The sequence below is a fragment of the Ranitomeya imitator genome, chromosome 1, assembly GCF_032444005.1.
Source record: "Ranitomeya imitator isolate aRanImi1 chromosome 1, aRanImi1.pri, whole genome shotgun sequence".
Taxonomy (NCBI): Eukaryota; Metazoa; Chordata; class Amphibia; order Anura; family Dendrobatidae; genus Ranitomeya; species Ranitomeya imitator.
The window spans coordinates 299,325,052-299,348,199 of NC_091282.1; the positions used below are offsets into that span (position 1 = coordinate 299,325,052).

General features: G+C 41.6%; 1 protein-coding gene across 1 annotated transcript in view; it reads left to right on the top strand.

Annotated features, from left to right (window-relative positions):
• Positions 1 to 1,434: 1,434 nt before the first annotated feature.
• LOC138657739 (solute carrier family 2, facilitated glucose transporter member 11-like) overlaps positions 1,435 to 23,148 on the top strand; it is a 47,376-nt gene continuing 25,662 nt past the window's right edge. The window contains exons 1-10 of the mRNA XM_069745417.1: positions 1,435 to 1,527; positions 7,283 to 7,443; positions 8,105 to 8,229; positions 9,827 to 9,956; positions 10,148 to 10,296; positions 13,765 to 13,955; positions 16,021 to 16,131; positions 21,053 to 21,154; positions 22,253 to 22,328; positions 22,411 to 22,538. Coding sequence (XP_069601518.1) covers positions 1,453 to 1,527; positions 7,283 to 7,443; positions 8,105 to 8,229; positions 9,827 to 9,956; positions 10,148 to 10,296; positions 13,765 to 13,955; positions 16,021 to 16,131; positions 21,053 to 21,154; positions 22,253 to 22,328; positions 22,411 to 22,538 — 1,248 coding nt within the window. The 5' untranslated portion in view covers positions 1,435 to 1,452. The remainder of the gene's footprint in view (positions 1,528 to 7,282; positions 7,444 to 8,104; positions 8,230 to 9,826; positions 9,957 to 10,147; positions 10,297 to 13,764; positions 13,956 to 16,020; positions 16,132 to 21,052; positions 21,155 to 22,252; positions 22,329 to 22,410; positions 22,539 to 23,148) is intronic.

Below are 23,148 nucleotides of genomic sequence, written 5' to 3' on the forward strand. Positions count from 1 at the left end.
CCGGCGCGCTATGTCCCGGAACACAGCTAAATACTTCAGTAAATGTGCAGTGTATGAACATGTCCAAATGCTGACTTGTCACTATACAGCTCTGGCAAAAATTAAGAGACCACCACATCAAAACCCTGTCATAGGCAGCCCAATCTCCAGGGACCCAATAGAGAATAAGGAAGGCACAAAATATGTAAAAAAGTATAAATGTATTAAACACACATGTATAAATGTATACAAACACTAGATAACACAAAATATATAAATGTGCCTACAATTGCATAACAATACCCTAAAAATAGGGGGAGAGTAAGACAGGCTGTATATCAGCAAAGAACCGATAGGAACCACAGTCCATACGGGGTATATACCATCATGGCTAGGAGATAGAGTATATAGATAAATCAAAGCTTTGCCCTGATGCTCGTTCAGAAATATCTCATATTGTTTAGAATGACACCAGCTACCTATGTCAAGCAATTGCTATATATAGTAGCACAGTTATAAAACGGATCTGAAACAAGCCATCCACCATAAAATAATAGATGTGAATATAACAATGCCGGTGAGGCAAGCCACGCTGGTAATCAAATAGGCAGAGCTATATAGTGCGTCGGCATGGCTACGGACCAGGTCATGTGACCGGGTCATGCGCCCATGTGACGTGCTCCTTGAGCGCCGCCCCGCTCTCCGCGACGCATCATGGCGGGGGAGCGCTGCTTACAGCTGGTGGTGAGACACATTAGGATGGGAGCAGTATAAAAAGGTGGACTATCAGGTGCCCATTACCTCCTGACGAAACTGCGGGAGCAGTGAAATGCGCGTCGAGGTGCGCTATGGGACCATTTTCTGGGGTCACATCATGGCTGCAGGTAATATGAGAGCTCCCTATGGTGTGTGCTACTATTAGATTGCACAATTACCCGATGGGCACTATATAGCTCTGCCTATTTGATTACCAGCGTGGCTTGCCTCACCGGCATTGTTATATTCACATCTATTATTTTATGGTGGATGGCTTGTTTCAGATCCGTTTTATAACTGTGCTACATGACGCATGAAAGCGGTGATTAAAAATCATGGTTATTCCACAAAATATTGCTTTCTGAACTCTTTCTGAGTTAAAACATTAGTATTGTTGTTTCTAAATGATTATAAACTTGTTTTCTTTGCATTATTTGAGGTTTGAAAGCACTGGGTTTTTTATTTTGACTATTTTTCATTGTCAGAAAAAAATACAAAATGTATTGCTTGGAAATTCAGAGACATGTCAGAAGTTTATAGGATAAAAGAGCAATTTACATTTTACTAAAAAATATACCTATAAAGAGAAAAATCAGACAAACTGAACATTTTGCAGTGGTTTCTTAATTTTTATCAGAGCTGTATTTCCAGAGTATCATATATCAATGCATCTCTCTTTTACTTTTGTGTCAGGTGCAGCACCGGAACCTTTTCCTGATGTTGTTTGTGTTGGGCATCGGCGGTACATTTCAGTACGGTTATCACATGTCCGTGCTTAATTCTCCATCTCCGGTGAGAACAATCATCTTTCTTCATAAACTTCTCCACTAGTGCAATAGGGCATAGTTTTCCATATAGCATGCATCTGTTCATTTTCATTGGCCTTAGACTTTCCGTTCACGTAGATATTAAAGAACTTTGTCAGTTTATGTTCTAAATTCAGTTAAAAAGTGCATGTTTAGTTATACAGTGCATAGAAAAATATTTTACAGTTTAAAAGATCCTGTCACCAGAAAAAAACACTATTAACCTATAGATATGGGGTTAATTTGCAGGTTAATAGCGTTACTAACCTGCATGGCGCCTCCACTTAGCTGATTGCTGATGGGAGATAATGAACTTTATTCCCCTCGCAGCGTTCCAGTTTCAGTCACGAGGGCCGTGCCGGCGCTTGTTCAGTCACCGCTGTGAGTATAGAGAGTGGCAGCTGTAGCCGTGCTTCCAGCCCTGACTGACACTGGCTCTGCACTGGGGCCGGCTCTCAGTGATGGCCGGTGACGCTGTTACAGCCACCGGTCTATATACTCAGAGCAGTGACTGAACAAGCACTGGCCTAGCTCCCATGACTGAAACTGGAAATCTGCTAGGAGAATACATTTCACTCTCTCCCCACAGCATTTGGGAAAGTGAGGGCGCTGGGCAGGTTAAAAATGCTGTTAGCCTGCAGATTAACCCCTTAATCCCATTTGACGTACTATCCCGTCAAGGTGACCTGGGACTTAATTCCCAGGGATGGGATAGTACGTCATAGGGATCGGCCGCGCTCATGGGGGGAGCGCTGCCAATCGCGGCCGGGTGTCAGCTGACTATCGCAGCTGACATCCGGTCATGGACCGCCCCCGGCACATTAACCCCTGGCACATTAACCCCCTGCACACTGCGTTCAAACATGATCGCAGCATTCCGGGGGGTATAGGGAAGCATCGCGCAGGGAGGGGGCTCCCTGCGGGCTTCCCTGAGACCCTCGGTACAAGGCGATGTGCTCACCTTGTACCGAGCGTCTCTTCCCTGCAGACCTCGGATCCAAAATGGCCATGGGGCTGCATCCGGGTCCTGCAGGGAGGTGGCTTACAAGTGCCTGCTCAGAGTAGGCGTCGGGAAGCCTACCTGCTGTGCATGTCAGATTCCTGAGATCTGTCACTTTACTGTGATGTCAACATTCCTAAATAAAAAAAAAATAGATATATTGTTCCAATACATTCCTTTATCTAAATATAAAAAAAACAATAAAAGTACACATATTTAGTATCGCCGCGTCCGTAACGACCCGACCTATAAAACTGTCCCACTAGTTAACCCCTTCAGTGAACACCGTATAAAAAAAACCGAGGCAAAAAACAACCCTTTATTATCATACTGCCGAACAAAAAGTGAAATAGCACACGATCCAAAAGATGGATATAAATAACCATGGTACCGCTGAAAATGTCATCTTGTCCCGCAAAAAAACGAGCCACTGTACAGTGTCATCAGCGAAAAAATAAAAAAGTTATAGTCCTCAGAATAAAGCGATGCAAAAATAATTATTTTTTCTATAAAATAGTTTTTATCGTATAAAAGCGCCAAAACATAAAAAGATTATATAAATGAGGTATCGCTGTAATCGTACTGACCCGAAGAATAAAACTGCTTTATCCATTTTACTTAATGCGGAACGGTATAAGCGCCCCACCCCAAAAGAAATTCATGAATAGCTGTTTTTTCATCATACTGCCTCACAAAAATCAGAATAAAAAGCGATCAAAAAAGTCACGTGCCCAAAAATGTTACCAATAAAAATGTCAACTTGTCCGGCAAAAAACAAGACCTCACATGACTCTGTGAACCAAAATATGGAAAAATTATAGCTCTCAAAATGTGGTAACGCAAAAAAATATTTTTTGCAATAAAAAGCGTCTTTTAGCGTGTGACGGCTACCAGTCATAAAAATTTGCAAAAAAACATGCTATAAAAGTAAATAAGTAAATATACTTATAAGTAAATGTACTTATTTCCATTTTCCCATTAGGGTTAGGGCTAGGGTTAGGGCTAGGGTTAGGGCTAGGATTAGCGTTAGGGTTAGGGCTAGGGTTAGGGTTTGGATTACATTTATGGTTGGGATTAGGGTTAGGGGTGTGTCAGGTTTAGGGGTGTGGTTAGTGTTATGGTTGGGATTAGGGTTAGGGGTGTGTTGGAGTTGGGGTTAGGGGTGTGATTGGGATTAGGGTTAGGGGTGTGTTTGGGTTAGGGTTTCAGTTAGAATTGGGGGTTTCCACTGTTTAGGCACATCAGGGCTCTCCAAACGCGACATGGCGTCCGATCTCAATTCCAGCCAATTCTGCGTTGAAAAAGTAAAACAGTGCTCCTTCCCTTCCGAGCTCTCCAGTGCTCCCAAACAGGGGTTTACCCCAACATATGGGGTATCAGCGTACTCAGGACAAATTGGACAACAACTTCTGGGGTACAATTTCTCTTGTTACCCTTGGGAAAATAAACATTTGGGGGCTAAAAAAACATTTTTGTAGGAAAAAAATGATTTTTTATTTTCACGGCTCTGCGTTATAAACTGTAGTGAAACACTTGGGAGTTCAAAGTTCTCACAACACGTCTAGATAAGTTCCTCAGGGGGTCTAGTTTCTAATATGGGGTCACTTGTGGGGGGTTTCTACTGTTTAGGTACATCAGGGGCTCTGATGCCTGCAGACCAATCCATCTAAGTCTGCATTCCAAATGGTGCTCCTTCCTTTCCGAGCTCTGCCATGTGCCCAAACGGTGGTTTACCCCCCCATATATGGGGTATCAGCGTACTCAGGACAAATTGGACACCAACTTTTGCGGACCAATTTCTCCTGTTACCCTTGGAAAAATACAAAACTGGATGTTAAACATAATTTTTGTGGAAAAAAAATGATTTTTTATTTTCACGGCTCTGCGTTATTAACCGTAGTGAAACACTTGGGGGTTCAAAGTTCTCACAACACATCTAGATAAGTTCCTTGGGGGGGTCTAGTTTCCAATATGGGGTCACTTGTGGGGGGTTTCTACTGTTTAGGTACATTAGGGGCTCTGCAAACGCAATGTGAGTAAAATCCATTTTAAAAGTTAATTGCTAAATAATATTCCTTGTCTATTGCTTAAATAGCTATTATTTATCTAGCAGTTGTGCGAGTGGCGCAATCCTGTTGAGCTACAGAAATGTCACTAATTACCAGCAATTTCCCTGAGTCTGCTGTTTGCATGTCTCATAAAGGCGATCTAAAAGATCCCCCCCAAAAATTCTATTGGCTAAATAAATAAGTATTTGTATCCAGCAGTCAGGCCTCTCAACGTGCACCACTAAAGAGGGTCATGAGGAGGTGGAGTGCAGTGATGCCCAAACATTTGAGCACCCACAGCCAGGAGAAAGCCACGTTGGGGAAGGTCAATTCATGTCTAAAGAGGACGAGGATAATAATGACACACAGTTGCCATCAGGTCAGCCAAAAATCTCAACTCAGAAGGAGAATCAGATGAGGTCACTGATTCAACCTGGCATGGTGGCACGCCTAGCGAGCTTAGTGACCACAGCAGTGCAGAGAGGGATGAATCAGTAGCATGAAACAGGTAACAAGAGGTAGTGGTTTGACCAGAAGGAGAACTCATTCAACTGTTCCACAGAGCCCCCAACTCGGCTAGATAACAGGCCAACGGTGCATTGTTCCCCTGTATGGCAGTTTTTTTCTGAAATTCCTCCAGACAAAACAACTGTAATTTGCAGCATCTGCCAAACCAAGCTAAGGCTGGGTTAGTAACATAGTAACATAGTAACATAGTTAGTAAGGCCGAAAAAAGACATTTGTCCATCCAGTTCAGCCTATATTCCATCATAATAAATACCCAGATCTACGTCCTTCTACAGAACCTAATAATTGTATGATACAATATTGTTCTGCTCCAGGAAGACATCCAGGCCTCTCTTGAACCCCTCGACTGAGTTCGCCATCACCACCTCCTCAGGCAAGCAATTCCAGATTCTCACTGCCCTAACAGTAAAGAATCCTCTTCTATGTTGGTGGAAAAACCTTCTCTCCTCCAGACGCAAAGAATGCCCCCTTGTGCCCGTCACCTTCCTTGGTATAAACAGATCCTCAGCGAGATATTTGTATTGTCCCCTTATATACTTATACATGGTTATTAGATCGCCCCTCAGTCGTCTTTTTTCTAGACTAAATAATCCTAATTTCGCTAATCTATCTGGGTATTGTAGTTCTCCCATCCCCTTTATTAATTTTGTTGCCCTCCTTTGTACTCTCTCTAGTTCCATTATATCCTTCCTGAGCACCGGTGCCCAAAACTGGACACAGTACTCCATGTGCGGTCTAACTAGGGATTTGTACGGGGTTCACATTGCGTTATGGTGGTACGTTAAACGGACTACATTACACCGCGGCATAACGCGGTGTAACGTAGTCCGTTAATGCCGCCATTGAAAGCAATGTCGGACGCATCGCTAGCGCACGCCCACAATGGGCGTGCGCTAGGGATGTGCCGTCATTGAGTGACGGACCCTGAGATGCGGGCTGCAGCGTTTCCGGGTCCGTCACTGCTAGCGCAGATAGAGCTAGCAGATGCTCTATCTGTGCTAACGCGATGCAAATGTCGGCACTTGCGTTACAGCAGCCCGTTAGCGTATGTGCTGAACGGGCTGCTGCTATCGCAATGTGAACCTGGCCTAAGAAGATGCAGAACACTGTCAACCTGACCTCCACCAGAACGCAAAAGCATATGGCAGCTAAGCACCCCAGTAGGTTGGCGGAATACCTGGCTACAAAATCTGTGTCTGATGGTGAAACCACTGCCCCTTCCCCTGTGTTACAGCCTTCCCTATTTGCTGTCCAGGAAGGAGGTGCTGATGCCTCCTGTCCACAACCTGCAGTTGCACAGACACAAGAGTCAGCAATCACTTCCAGTTCGTTGTCCCAGTTCAGCGTTCAGGTGTTCCTTGTCAGCATATATGTCTGTTCACAGATTGTTAGTTAGATAGGACATACATAAGCGTTAGCATTTTACATTGTTTGGTGCTGGACAAAGACCATTGCTGACTTTTCCAGGCTCATAGATGAGACTTGTGTATCTTTATTAAACTGTCGCTTCCCTTACATTTTCCAAATTTGGGTCCTTACTCCTTACAAAAAATGGTGGTGGGGTATTGGCCAGTTTATGTACATTTTAAACACGTCTAAGAGACTGAGTTAATACACTGCTGAAAAAGCAGGACTGAACCAAAGTTAGATTAACTACAACTGGCAGTAGATAGCAGGATTTTAAGAGATTAAATAACTTGTAACCCTGGGCTAAAAAGAAAGAAGCACTCACAAGCAGAAGTTAACTATTGACTTCCTAGCCTGAATGGTACTACACGTCCCAGAGAAGACTGGACTAGTGTTGTCACACCATGCTGTGTGCAACGAAAGTACAACACCACCCGGCAGCAGAAGCAGAGTCAGGACAGCCACTGACACAGATGTCACATTAACCATTTAAAGGGGTTCCCCAAAATAATATACAAATGGAATCCCTGATATAATTCAAACTGCAGCCCGCCCTACTCACGTGTAGGATGGGCTGCAGACTGAAGACATAAACCTCTAGAAACCTCAACTGACAGAGATACAGAAAACAATGCAGAGAAAGTAATGAGTGCTAGGAGATTGGAACTGTGATGTTGCTAGTTTGTACTATAATTTCTATTAATTCCGACTTCCAGTTCAGCCTTTACTGACCTCATATATTGTTACTATCACATTAGTTTATCAAACAGTTCATCAATGACACTTGGATGAGAAGATACGGGACCAGAATCACTGATGGATCCCTTACATTGATATGGTCTTTGGTGGTTTCAGTGTTCAGCATCGGTGGTCTAATAGGATCCACTGCATCTGGCTACCTAACCGGAAGATTTGGGAAGTAAGTAAATGGGAACCTTGTTAAAATCCAACTGAAATTGAGCATTTACTTATTTTATTTTTCTACTTGCATGTGTATTGTATCTATTGTTTTATGAGTCTCCCATAATTATAATAATTTATGCTATATAATAATAGCTATTGAAAGGAGTTGACCATTTTTATTGTTTATGGTTCATGAATTTCCAACTACTCCGCTTACTCTTCTGAATTGTAAAGATGACAGCAACATAACATTGAGCAAATTAGAATAAAGTTTTAATATTGTAAGGAAAAACGGTAGAAAATTCTAAGATACGTTTTGTTTCAAGCCTTCAACATTTTCAAGATGTCTGCTGGCTGTCAGTGAATGGAAACAAGCACAATTTAGGTTCAGAAGTTAACAACCTAATTTTGTCCAAGTTAAGGCAGTGGGTGACAGTGATGAATCACCTAGGGAATAGGGTGACGCCAGCAGTGGACAAACTGTGGTGTAGAATTCTTTTTTCACAAATATTGTAAATATATGAATGTAAAATACCAGCTAAATGTCGAACTGTCCGAGCCAAAAAACAGAGCCAAGGAGTCTCTGCCACCTCTGATGACCTGTCACTGCTGCAGCCAGTGAAAATAGTGAAATATATCTGCACTATGTTATACTATTGTCCACATTTGTACTACAGGAAGAAGTGCCAGCTGTGTATCGCAGTGCTGCCGCTGGTCAGTGCTGTGCTCATGGGCCTCAGCCAGACTGTTGACCGGATTGAGATGATTGTAGCTGCGCGTTTCCTCTCTGGGTTTTACTCAGGTTTGTGCCAAATAAATCAATACAGATCAGATTGTCATAGATTGTCCCCAAATAGAGAAGAAGCATCAATAATGAGAATATATCAATTAAAAAATGTGCAATCCTTTCTCTGTATTACCATCCACGGGGTTGTATTTTTAAAGGAAATCTGTCGGAAGGATTTCACCCCTCAAACTATTTATATGCAAATGTAGTTCCTTCAAAGACAAGTCTAGCAATACTTTTACATGACCAGTTTGTTCCTCCATTACTGAGAAATCAGCATTTGAATTGATATATAAATGAGGTTGTAGATCTGGAGCCTGTGTCACTCCAGCTCTATTCCCCACCCAGCAATGCCTACTCCTGCTTAACTGACAACTCCTTTGTCTGAATTCAACAGGAGAAGGTGGAGTGACAAAAGTTTCAGATCTACAGCTCCATTTGCATATGAATTCAAAGGCTGATTTCTCAGTAATGGAAGAACAAACTGGCCATGTAAAAGTATACAAAACATAACTTTTTTATTTTTCCAAGAGGGCTTGTTTTTTCATGGGACGAATTATATTTTTGAATGAAATCATTCATTTTATCATGCGATGCACTTGAAAGTGAGAAAAAAAATTCCCAGTGCGTTGAAATTGCAAAAAAAAGTGCAATTTCACAAAATTTTTAAAAGAATGTATTTACTATGTTGGCTGTATGGTAAAACTGACCTGGCAATATGATTCTTCAGGTCAGTACGATTAAATAGATATCAAACATGTTTATTTTTTTTTTATTTAAGTGGTAAAAAAAAATGTCAGAAATTTGTAGGAAAAAAAATTTGCCAATAGGAGGGTGGGATGACGTGCCCCTGCAGCTGTCAAAGATTGACAGCTGAATTTAAAAGGTTGTCAGCTGATAAAGTCACACGATTGCTGATTAAATCAGCCATCATGTGCGGGGGGGGGAGGGAGATATGGGCTTGGCGTGCCAACCTGCATCAAGGGCAGGGCCACAACTTTTCACAAGCACGTCAAAGGTCGTGAAGGGTTTCATAGACAACAGCCATTGCGGTTCTGTACCCAACAGCTATGTAATATCATTGAGGATGAAAAAGTATCACTTACTATATTTTGAAATGCTGTGTAGAGTGGCGGCTGTGCTGCACCGCTGGCTTCTCAAAGAATCGGGGTATCCAAACTAGATTTACATTAGTAGAATAGGTATTAAGGTTTATTCTCAAACGTGTTAAAAAATACTTCTTCATCAGGAGGACCATAAGTTAATCTTGAGGTTCTCCTGATTTAAATGTGAGTTGTACTTTGAAATGCTTTGAGAATAAACAGCAGTAATTATTCTATTAATGTAAATCTGTTCAGATTTCCGATTCATTGAGAAGCCAACAGTGCAGCATAGACATCTATCAGCACCATTTTGATTTCAATGTTGGATCTGCCAACCAGCGGGGCAGCAGCAGCTGGACCTATTGTAAGAGTTGTGCTTTTTTTACAACTCTATCCAACTCGTACCATACCACAAAACACTTTCTGTCTGGATAATGGCCTATTTTGCTCTCTTTTGTCCTTGTAGCCTATAATCAATGCTTACTATATTTTGTTTCTTTCAATATTAGGTTTGGGAGTTAATATTCATGCACAGTATGTTGGAGAAACTGCCCCTCGAAAGTTGCGTGGCTTCATCAATGCAACCGGACCCTTGTTTGTAACTCTGGGAAAACTTTGTGGACAGATTGTAGGACTTAAGTAAGCGCTGCTAAAAAATCACGCACAACACGACAGTATTAGTGCTCAGTCCAGGCTGTTACGGGCCCACACTGTACCGCTGTGTGCTCCTGATTTTATATGGAGACACCCATCCATTAACCTCTGCCAAAGGTCTGGCGTGAACAGTTTATGAACTTCTCCTCTTAAAATGTTCTTTTGTCTCAACACAGAGAGATATTTGGGACAGAATTCTTGTGGCCTCAAGTTCTGCTCTGTAGTTCCATTTCATCCCTTATTCAGCTGGTTACTCTGCCCTTCTTCCCAGAATCTCCAACCTACTTGCTGCTAGTAAAAGGCGACAAGGAAGGTTGCCTAAAAGGTAAGTGCAACACAACAGAGGAAATAACCATTGTCAAGCATAACGGAAAGGTGATTGTTATATGTGCGGGTCACATAATTCCAATCATAATGATCATCTTCTGCAGTTTTCATTAACATTTCAGAGTCTTATATACTGTCTAATCACATTGCAAAATCACAAGAGAGGTACTGTTCATAGATCTTTACACGTTTAGGATTGGAAATAGATTTCGGTTCAAATTCTGTCTCCAGCGTTGTCCTTGGGCAAAGATAATTTCAATGACTAGCTGTTCCCTATGCATGTCAATGGGGTTACCCACCCCTATTCACACACTATTCAGAATTTCAGTACTGATATTTGGAGAAAAAAAACACAAGAATAAATTTGATGCTACCTATTCTAGTGGATTATCCAAGGAAAAGAGCTGTGTGTAGATTAGACCCTCTAAATGTTTCTGAGTCGCCCACCAGGGCAGGGCACTCGGTGTCGGGTCCGGTCGACTATTAAAGGGGATGTCATGGTGGCTGCGACACAGTCTGTGGCCCTGGGACTCACTGTAAATGGGAACGGTCTTTTAAGGGGAATTGTGAAGTCTGTCGTGATGCCACCTGTGATGTTCAGTCAATAGCGGGACCGATACTGGGTTAAAGGGGTCCTCTGGGGGATGTTGTAGCAATGATGGTGACACTTCCCACAGATGAAGCGGGGTCCCCAGGGGTCGTGAAGTGTATGGCGATGATGGTGTACACCGGACAATGAGTAAAGGACACAAGATGTAAAGTCTTTACCTGGTTTACTGTAGTTGGCAGGCCACAGTCCAGGGCACCAGGCACGGATGGTGATGCGGCCCGGCCTCCTCAGAAGCAATGGAAGGTTTCCTTTTTCCAGTCGAGGTCCGTGAGCCTTTCCAACTAGCGCTTTTTGTATATGAAATCCCTGCTGCCTGAAGCTTTCTACAGAGTCCTCTATTCCCCCTGTCCTGAGACAGGTACCTGCATGATGGGCAGCTTGAGCCTTTTTATAGGGACTCTATCATGTCCCAGGCCCCTCAGTTGCTGCTGCATCTCAGGTGTGGGCCAATCCCATAAAGTTCTCAGCCCTTCGATTCTGCCGAGTGTCCTACAGTTCCACTAAGGCCTCAGGCTCCCAGTACCCAGTACTGCGCTTTGGCTCTGAGGGTGCCCGGTCACAGTTCCCCTATGAGCCCTGTTCCTCTCCTTTGCTCCTTTCCTCTGAAGCTCCACCACATACATCCCCTCAGGTTATCTTTCCTTTCAGAGGCTTCAGCTCCCTCGTGGCTACCAGGCCTCTCTGTCTGCTCTCTCAGACTTCCTTCTCCTTCAGTGTCTCTATCAGACTGTCCTGCTTGGTCTCGCTCGACCAACTGCCTAGCTCCTCCTCCAGGTCAGGATACATATAGCTTAGGGAAGCTCCCCTGAATCCGGGTCCTGAGCTCCCCCTCCTGGCCTGGATTTGGATTGTGTTGTATGCGGGTGCCTTACCTGGTGAAGAGAACTCCATTACCTCTGAGCATGATATTACCCTCCCCAAAGAAAAGGCAACATCACTGTAGCAACCGGTTACCTTGGGTGCTACATTTCTATAGCTCGATGACAATTCAAATTGTACATCCGAGGCTGAAATCCAAATTCTAATGCAGATCATATATTAATTACTTGTGGAATTTCATATTTCAAATTCAACATATGTGAATGTTCCCATGGATTGTGTGTATCTTTATTTACTGGTTTCGAACGAGAATGTTTGCCATTTTTATTTCCTTTACACCGACGGAATTACAGTGCTAATATAAATCAACCAAAAACCTAAGATATGTTAGGATTAGTGATGAGCGAGTATACTCGTTACTCGAGATTTCCCAAGCATGCTCGTGTGGTCTCCGAGTATTTCGCGTGCTCAGAGATTTAGTTTGTCGGCGCAGCTGCATGATTTGCGCCTGCTAGATAGCTTGAATACATGCGGGGGTTGCCTGTTTGTTAGGCTGGAGTAACACTAGAGAGTAATATGGACAAGTGATGTGCGATATACGCTGACCCCGACAATGAAGGAGATGAAGAAATTCATTTCTCCGCCTCCTCCGCAGCTGTGATCCGATGCTCTCTGTGCAAGAAGCTCGGAGCACAGACGCATGACACATGGCTCCCGCTCGCAGCAGAGCAGGAGCCGAGGGTCATTAGCATATCACATCTGATGCCTTAGGCAAACAAACATGTATTCAAGCTGTCTAGCAGTTGCAAATCATGCAGCTACGTCGACAAACTAAATCTCCAAGCACGCCGAAATACTCGGAGACCACCCGAGCGTGCTCAGGAAATATCGAGTAAAGTATATTCGCTCATCACTAGTTAGGATCCAATTTACTGATAGAATACACCCATTAACGTCTATGGGGAGTGCTTAAGATATGGGTGCATCAGTTTTGCATCATTACCTGATCGGTATTTCAAGTTTTCCCATCTGTATTTGCATTTACCACTTTTATTTTCTATTGAGCAAAAATAGATCCGTTTTTGCACAATAGAAAAAAATAGCAATGAAAGAAAATTCAGATGCAAAAATTGATCCTATACACAAGGATTACTGATGAAATGCTAATGCATCTAGATTAATATTATGTCTATATTGCAGATCTGTATTATGAATATACAATAATATGATTGTGTGAAAGGGGCCTTTCATGCACCGGCGCATACTTGTGATTGGTTCAGTAAAATATTAATGACACTCATACATTTTTTTTAGATTTTTTAAAAAGAGGACTGGAGCAAAACAATTGTTTTGTGGTTGATACCTTTTTAGGCATAAAAATTATGCAAGGCACTTAGAGGTGGTAAACAGAGATGACCAAACGTTTGGCATTCGTACCGGACTTCCATTGCAATGTTCCAGGGAAGGAGAAAGAGAGAGCATTTTCCAGATCAAAAGTTTGGGTCTGCATTGTTGTCAATGTGGTCCAGATTTTGGTTCGATTTCGGGTACAGTTCTGGTACCCGAACTGAACTTTAGAATGAAGTTCGGTTGGGTACCAGAACCAGAACTTCCACGGGTGCGCTCATCCCTCGTGGTAAAGAATTATGCAACAAATGTATATTTAAGTTTTCTGGTCATTATTTCACATCAGAACCCAAAACCAAGAGTGGAAATAACAGAGAAAAACTATAATCATAAGCTTAATCATAAGCTCTACACCCATTCCATGTTTAGATCCGCTTCTGTTTTTGGCTATTAAATACAGATGCAAAACATTGGCTCAAATATAGACAATTGCCTAAAGCAATTTTGTGATGATTTTATTAACAGTGCAAAATTATGAACGTTTCACCTGTAAAAAGCAAGCCGTTAATAATCGCATCGCAAAACCATGACAAATCTTGGAAAAATTCATGTGGTTGGTCAGTAAATAGCTGCGGTGCACATTACCACAATGCGTGAACATAGTCTAACAGCTTTTCTTTTTTTCTCAAGCCCTGAAACAGTTGTGGGGAGACAGAGATCACCAACCAGTCATTGATGAAATGATGAAAGAGCAAAATAATACCCAAGAGAAAGGAAAACGCATGGGTGTTTTGGAGCTGCTAAGGGACAACTCCAATCGCTGTCAACTCCTTACTATGATTGGCTTATTCACCAGTCTTCAACTTAGTGGTGCCAATGCAGTTGAGTGTTATTTTGAACACATTATAACAAGATTTAAGAATAAAAGATTTAAAAATACAGAAAAACAAATTGTATTACATCCACCATTTTTGACTGCAGCTTTTTTGCCACTAAAAAGTTGCAAAAAATGTATGAGACCTCCCTTATGATCAGGTTAAAGGGAAGGTTCCTCGTTTGTAGGTCATTAATAAATCACTGTAATGTAGCATAACATGCTGCTATAAGCAAGTTTGAAATGCATGTAAAACAGATTTCATGTGTTATATGAGTTTAAAGAATGCACTGGGGGCTGACATCTTGGTTTTGCAGCAGTAGCAGGGCACTATCAGTGTCAGATTACAGCACCCCATGGACATAGGAGATAATAGACCAGCTCGGACCCTATCTGTAACAATGCAGCAGCATTAGCAGTGAGCTGGGCACGCCTCTGTGGGCTGCACAACTCACTGCTGTAGGTGTGACTAGCTGCCATTTTATTATGGCCCTGTGCTATCTGCCGAGCTCCACTTACTCTCTATCGCAGAACAGAAGAAGCCCTCACTGCTCCTCTGTACTCCAAGCAGGAACATCCTCTGCTCCTCACACCTCTGCTGCCCTGTGTGCTTCTCCTGCTGTGTCTCTGCCTCCCCCTCACACACAGTCCTTGTGATCTCCAGTAAGCTGCACTCACAGCCTGCAGAGAGGGAGGTGACACCTGGAGAGAGAGAGGGCAGCTGACAGGACAGGGATTAAGGTGGGGGAAGGGGGATGGCAAGAATGTTATTCACAAAAAATGCTGCTGAGCCCGCTGTGTTCTGCTCCTCTGTAAACAAGCTGCTCCTCTGATGCAGTAACTGCAGGTGATAGCAGGTCACAGGGCAGTCACACACAAAATGGTGCTACCCTGTGATGCTGCTCTTCATTCTGCCCCAGGGATATTAGACCACCCAAAAGAGAGGGAAATGGTGATGTCAGCAGTTACTGCGCCAATTTTCCAGCAAAGAGTAAAGTTGCTAAATCTTACTATAACTGCTTGAGGTCTAAAACGGAAAATGCTCCCCCTAGTGGTAAATATGTATATTTGTAGAAAAATATATAATATTTTTCATATAGAAATGTTTGCAAACAGTGCAAACATTGCATTAATACATTTTAATTACTATTTTAAGCTTAATTTCACAAAAAAAACAAAATACAAGAAAACTGGTGGCACCTTCCCTTTAAAGATTTTAACAAATGTGTTGAGGACATGATTTTGAGGGACTTTTCTAACATATTAGTATTACACGTTCCCCTCCAGCACTTATTTCTGACTTTTTCCTCACAGACTACACAGCTATCCTGTCCACACAAAGGCAGCTGAGAATGTGACCAGAGCCACAAAATCATGTCCCCAACTAACCTATGAAAATTTTCACAATGACAAATCTGAATAAGGCCGGGATCACACACAGTGAGATACAGTCGAGTCTCGCTGGTTAAAAACAAGCTCTGGCACCGGCACTCCAGAGCGGAGCGTGCGGCCGCGCAGCAATACATGGAGCTGCACGCTCCGCTCCGGAGTGCCGGTGCCAGAGCTTGGTTTTAAACAGCGAGACTCGGCTGTATCTCGCTGTAGTGTGACTCCGGCCTAAGGGCTCCCACATATTTACAGTATCTGATAGCACATGGAGCAATGTTATTCTATTGGGCAGTGCAGATCTGTGATTTAGCATGAGAAAAAAATCAGCATGCTGTGACTGACTGCGCAAATCAGAGCATGCGCACTCATTCAAGTCCACGGATGTGTGTGAAACATCATCTTGCAGTCTGATTTACGCAGACATAGACAATGGAGAAGATGGAGAAATTCAGTTCTCCATCGTCTCCTCGCCTGTGAAAGCCAAGTACCAGGAAGTATATAAAACAGAGCAGATTTATTTAAAACATGACAAATCAAAATAATCTAATTTACCTAATAAGTGTAGAAATGTTTCAAAAAATTTAAATCAAAACCCTTTGCAATGATGCAAAGTCTAGGCCTAGATATGACTAAATTGTGTCTTCTTCGCTACAATTACTGTATATCTTCTCATGATATAACAGATTTACTTCTACGCATATGACGTGTTTCATGAGGCCGGTTTCCCTGATGACCAGATTCCATATGTTTCACTAGGAGTCGGGAGTTTTGAGTTGGTTTCTGCTATGATCTGTGTAAGTCTTTTTCGCTCAAAGATGTACAGTATGTTGCTTGCTTTGTATTTGAGGACCAGCCTACTATTTCACAAAATACAGTATATTATATTTATTTGTATTACTTATGAAAAGATCTGCTAAAGATCAATTTACACATGCCAGCTGATGAAGGTTTTTCAGCAAATCACTTATTTTTTTGGAGTCTCATTGTTTTTTTAGCTAGCTTTTCATAACGACAGCACTTGTTTTACTGTGATTTGAAATAATTATGTTAAAAAAAAAACACACAGAACTACTGTAACATACAGTTGAAACCAGATGTTTACATAGACTATATAAAAAGACACATATGCATGTTTTTCTCAATGTCTGACATGAAATCAGAATAAACTTTTCCCGTTTTAGGTCAATTATGATTACCATAATTATTAATATTTGCCAAATGCCAGAATAATGAGAGAATGTTTAAGACATTTTTACTTACGGAAAAGTCAAAAGGTTACATACATTTTATTATTATTTGGTACCATTACCCTTAAACTGAATAACTTGGTTCAAACGTTTGGGATATCCTTCCACAAGCTTCTCACAATAGTGGGTCGAAATTTGAGCCCATTCCTCCTGACAAAACTGTATGTGTATGTGTAACTGATCCAGGTTTGTAGGTCACTTTGCTCGCACCTGCCTTTTCAGCTTTGCCCATAAATTTTCAAAAGGATTGAGATCAGGGCTTTGTGATGGCCACTCCAAAACATTGACTTTGTTATCCTTAAGCCTCTTTGTTACCATTGTGGCAGTATGCTTCGGGTCATTGTCCATTTGGAAGACCCATTTCCTTCCAAGCTTTAAGTTTCTGACTTATGTGTTGAGATGTTGCTTCAGTTTTGCCATATAATCTTTTCTCATGATGCCATCTATTTTGGGAAGCGCACCAATCCCTCCTGCAGCAAAACAACCCCTCAACATGATGCTGTCATGCCCGTGTTTCACAGTTGGGATGGCGTTCTTAGGCTTCCAAGCTTCTCCCTTTTTCCTCCAAACGCAACGATGGTCATTATGCCCAAAAAGTTCAATTTTAGTTTCATCAAACCACAGGACATCTCTCCCTAAATTAAAGTATTTGCTCATGTGTGCATTTGCAAATATTAATCTGGATATTTTATGTTTCTTTTGGAGTAATGGCTTCTTCCAGGCATAGTGGCCTTTCAGCCCATATTGATACACTACTCGTTTCACTGTGGATATTGACACAATCTTACCAGATTCCGCCATCATCTTCACAAGCTCTTTTGCTTTTGTCCTTGGGTTGACATTCACATGTCGGACCAAAACACATTCATCTATGGGACACAGAACCCGTCTTCTCCCGAAGCGATATGATGGCTGGACATTTCCAAATTGTTTGTGCTTGCATATAATTGTCTGTACAGATGAACAAGGCACCATCAGGTATCTTGAAATTGTACCCAAGCATGAGCCTGACTTGTGCAAGTCCACAGTTATCTTCCTGATATCTTGGCTGATTTCTTTACTTTTCCATGATGCTACAAAAAGAAGCAGTATGTTTCAGGTGTGCATTAAAATATGAGCTGTGTCTCTAATTAACTCAGATGTTGCCAAAAAAACAGAAGCTTCCAAACACATGACATCATCATATGGGCAGTCCAGAATTGTTTAAAAGCATAGTAATCTTAGTGTATGTAAACGTTTGACTTTGCAGTAATTAAAATGCCTTAAAAGAGTCTCTCTCATTTGCAAATATTAATAATTATGGTAATCCTAATTGACCTAAAACATGAAAGGTTTATTCTGATTTCATGTCAGATATTGAGAAAAACATACATACAACTCTGGCAAAAATTAAGAGACCACTGCAAAATTTTCAGATTGTCTGATTTTTTTCTTTATAGGTATATTTTTGAGTAAAATGTACCGTATATACTCAAGTATAAGCCGAGATTTTAAGCCCATTTTTTTAGGCTGAAAGTCCCCCTCTCGGATTCTACTCAAGTCATACCCAGGGGTTGGCAGGAGAGGGGGAGCGGGGGCTGTCTAATTATACTCACCTGCTCCTGGCACAGTCCCTGCAGGTCCCTGGATCCACGGTTCCCCAGCTTCTTCCTGTACTGAGCGGTCACATGGTACCGCTCATTACAGTAATGAATATGCTGCTCCACCTCCCATAGGGGTGGAGCCGCATATTCATTACTGTAATGAGTGGTAACAGTGACCGCTCACCTCAGGAAGAAGCTGCGGTGCTGGGAAACCAGGGACCGCGCCAGGAGCAGGTGAGTATAATGGGGAGGGGGAGAGCTGCACGATATTCACCTGCTCCCCGTTCCAGGCACGGCTCCGTCTTCAGCGTCTTCTGCCGTCTTCTGCCTGAACATCAGTGCAGATGACGCTGAAGATGGAGCAGTGCCGGAACGAAGTCAGGTGAATATTGAAAGTGCCGGGAGCGACGAGAGGTGAGTATGTGATTTTTTTTATCGCAGCAACAGCAAATGGGGCAAGTGTCTATATGGAGCATCTTACGGGGCCATAATGTTTGTGCAGCACTATACGGGGCAAGTGTCTGTATGGGGCCATAATCAACGTTTGTGCAGCACTATATGGGGCAAGTGTCTGTATGGAGCATCTTATGGGGCCATAATCAACGTTTGTGCAGTACTATATGCGGCAAGTGTCTGTATGGAGCATCTTATGGGGCCATAATCAAGGTTTGTGCAGCACTACATGGGGCAAATATCTTTATGGAGCATCTTATGGGGCCATAATCAACATTTGTGCCGCATTATATTGGGAAAATGTGTATATGGAGCATCTTATGGGGCCATTATTAACCTTTATGCAGGATTATATGGGGCGTATTTTAATATGGAGCATCTTATGGGGCCATCATAAACTTTATGGAGCATTATATGGGGCTCCTGATTCAATTTGGATATTCAAAAATACTTAACCTACTGATGTCTCAATTAATTTTACTTTTATTGTTATCTATTTTTACTTTTGACATTTACCGGTAGCTGCTGCATTTCCCACCCTAGGCTTATACTCGAGTCATTAAGTTTTCCCAGTTTTTTGTGGCAAAATTAGGGGGGGCGGCTTATACTCGGGTCTGCTTATACTCGAGTTTATACGGTAAATTGTACTTTTATTCTATAAACTACTGACAACATGGCTCCGAAGTCCCAAGCAATACATTTTGTATTTATTTTCTGAAAATGAGAAATAGTCAAAATAACAAAAAATGCATTGCTTGCAGACCTCAAATAATGCAAAAAGAAACCAAGTTCATAATCATTTAGAAACAACAATACTAATGTTTCAACTCAGGAAAAGTTCAAAAATCAATAGTTTGTGGAATAACCATGATTTTTAATCACAGCTTTCATGCGTCTTGGCATGCTTTCCACCAGTCTTTTACACTGCTTTTTGGTGACCTTATGCAACTCCTGGTACAAAAATTTAAGCAGTTCTTCTTTGTTTGATGGCTTGTGATTATCCATCTTCCTCTTGATTATATTCCAGAGGTTTTCAGTGGGGTTCAGGTCTGGAGATTGCGCTGTCCATGACAGGGATTTGATATGGTGGTCCTTTATCCACACCTTGATTGACCTAGCTGTGTGGCATGGTGCATTGTCCTGCTGGAAAAAAACATTCCTCAGAGTTGGAGAACATTGCCTGAACAGAAGGAATCAACTATTTTTCCAGGATAACCTTTTATGTGGCTTGATTCATACATCCTTCGCAAAGATTAACTTGCCCAATTCCAGCCTTGCTGAAGCATCCCCAGATCATCACCGTTCCTCCACCAAATTTCACAGAGGTGCAAGACACTGTGGGCTTGTGTGCCTCTCCAGGTCTTTGTCTAACCATTAGATGACCAGGTGTTGAGCAAAGCTGAAAATTAGACTCATCAGAGAAGATTACCTTACTCCAGTCCTCAAAGGTCCAATCCTTATGGTCTTTAGCAAACTTCAGCCTGGCTCTCCTTTGCTTCTCATTGATGAAAGGCTTTTTTCTACCTTTACATGACGAGTCCTGCCTCTAGGAACCTGTTACAAACTGTTCTTGCCCTGAACTTCACCCCAGCTGCCATTTGCCATTCCTTTTGTAGGCCACTTGATGTCATCCTGCGGTTGCTGAGTGACATTCGATTAAGATGATGGTCATCCCCGTCAGTGGAGAGTTGTTTTCACCCTCTGTCGGTCTGTAGCTTTGTTGTCCCCAATGTCTGCTGCTTGACCTTGTTGTAATGGACTGCCGTCTTAGAAATATTAAGGATGGAGGCAACATGATGCTCACTATGTCCCTGTGCTAGTAAAGCCAGAATTGAGCCCTTCTTTTCCTCACTCAAGACTTTTCTTTTCAACTCCTTTGACATGGTTAAAAGTTATGTTTTCATTCCTATTACTTTTGGGGTATTACTAGCAATTGTTTTGCCATCCAGCTTGTCCTATTACAAGAGGATTGTGAACACCACAGCAGTGTTTTTTATACTTTCCTTCGGTAAATAAGATTTGGTGCAGGTGATCACCTAATCAGAAGCACATTAAGTAGAATGAGGTGTACTCTGTGGGAATTCAACTGACACTGGAATGGAATGGCTATCAGACATGTAGACAAGTTGATTTTTATAAAACTGCAGTGGTCTCTTAATTTTTGGCTGAGTTGTATGTGTCTTTTTATATATTGTATGTAAACTTCTGGTTTCAATTGTATGTGAATTCACCCTAATAAGTGTTCAGTTCATTGAATAGCATTGTTATCTAGTCTTGCATCTTGTATCAGGCATAAAATTACCAAAAGTTGCTACAATGTAAAAACCATAATGTCACAGTAAATACATGAATTACTTTTATTTTGGCACTATGTGTTAATAGCCATAGCCTGAAGTTTGAAAATAAACTAATGGCACATTTATTTTTCTTAGAGTCTCCTGATTGACCGCTTTGGAAGAAGGGTTCTACTCTTGGGGGGCTATAGTCTTATGGCTCTGACCCTAGCGCTTCTAACTGTGACACTTGCAATGCAGGTAGCTGCTACTTCAGGGTATACCTTTATACATTTTTATGCAGAGTCATCTTATAATGAATAATTGAGTAATTTAAAGGGTATCTTCCATTTTATTTTATTATTTTATTCTACTCACTAATATAGAGCCATTAGAGGTCTCAATTTTAAAATCACCTTGATTGCTCAAAATTTTTTTAAAATCTCTTCATTGCAATGCCCATCAGCATAAGAGCTGACTTCCTGCATGTGTACATGCACAGAACGATACAGTACATGGGCTCAAGAGGAACTCTGTTGGCATGAACACAGAGTACAGTACAGGTTCATAGACTTTCTATTGCGCTCATATACTGCTCTCTGTACGCGCTAATGCCCAAGCTCAACGGAGCAGCTTTTTGAGCACTAGGATCCCATATGGATCAACCTTATAGCATCTGATTTTTATGGATACACTGAAATTCTTAACAAAGGAGATAGTATTTGGTCTTGTAAAGTTTACAAACTGATGATTCCTAAAAAACAAATGCCACATGGACGAAAATACAGATCAAAAATCGCCTTTTTTTGTGAATGAAAATAAGACGATTTTTATCATAAGATCTTGTGAACTTATTCAAATACTGCATTTGGTAGAACATTTCACACATATAATTCAGTCAGTACTTTGGATCGGTCACCACCCGTCATGTTTGGTTTAGTGAATATTTTTACCCTCATGAATAATTGCTTTTTCTTACTCTGTGAAGTGTTGTACCTCAGCTACTCCTCCTAGAAATAACATAAATACATTGACAACCAGTGTTACCATTCCCATTTTTTCAAACGGTGTCTCCCTACACAATTACCACTAATTGGCGAGTTGTGTAATGACATACCGCTAACTTATAACACCCAGGTGGCAATTAACCAATAAATATCAAAAAGGAATAATAGAGAATTGTCCCAATGAAGGGAAAATTCAAGTGTTTACTAATATAGATATGTTAGCAATAGTGACATGTTCGTGTTAAGTCTGAGGTTACATCATCTTTTAATAATGTTGTACACCTAGCAACTAATCAGACGTTTTCCATTGCAGAATAGTGTGGCGAAAATGCTCTTTATTCTTGTATTTTAGGAAAAATACTTCTGGATGCCATATTGCAGTGTCGGCCTCACCTTTACCTTCATTTTTGTATATGGAGCTGGGCCAGGTAAGTGATTGGACTTGCTGCAGTATAATATTGCACGGATCATGTTCTTCTGGTTTGTAACAGTGACTCTTATCATCTACAGCTGGTGCCACAATATCTACATGTGTTGAAATCTTTGCTCAGGCCCCTCGTGTTCCTGCATTTGTCATTTCAGGAGTTTTCGGCTGGGTTGGGCTCTACATCCTGGGCATGATTTTCCCATATGTTGTGGTAAGTTGGAACTTATACATTTAGATTAAATTAAACATAATTAGTATAAATTGTTAACAATCATTTACAAAATAGACTTAAATTGCCTATAGACATTATATTAATCTCTATCCTCACCTACTGTATTCTCACCCATCCCTTGTAGATTGTGAGCCTTCGCGGGCAGGATCCTCTCTCCTCCTGTACCAGTTATGACTTGTATTGTTTAAGATTATTGTACTTGTTTTTATTATGTATACCCCTCCTCACATGTAAAGCACCACGGAATAAATGGCGCTATAACAATAAATAATAATAATATTAATGTTGAATAAGCCCGCCGATCTTGGCAGGTGTGGCTGACAGTGGCATAACTAGAGTCCAACGGCCCAGTGCAAAATTTGGACCTGGTCCCCCACCTGAATGTTGGTCAGATGTATGGGCCCTTGTAGCGTTCTTCATCCTAAAAAGACATACATGTTCATAACTTATTAATAATATCCCCAGTACTGTCTCCTTCTTGTAATAATCTCCGCCATTCTGCGCACCTTTCAGTAATGATTCCCCAAACTCTGGGCCCCATGGTACAACATTTTTCCCCTTTCTGTTGTAATGTCCCCAATTTTGGTAT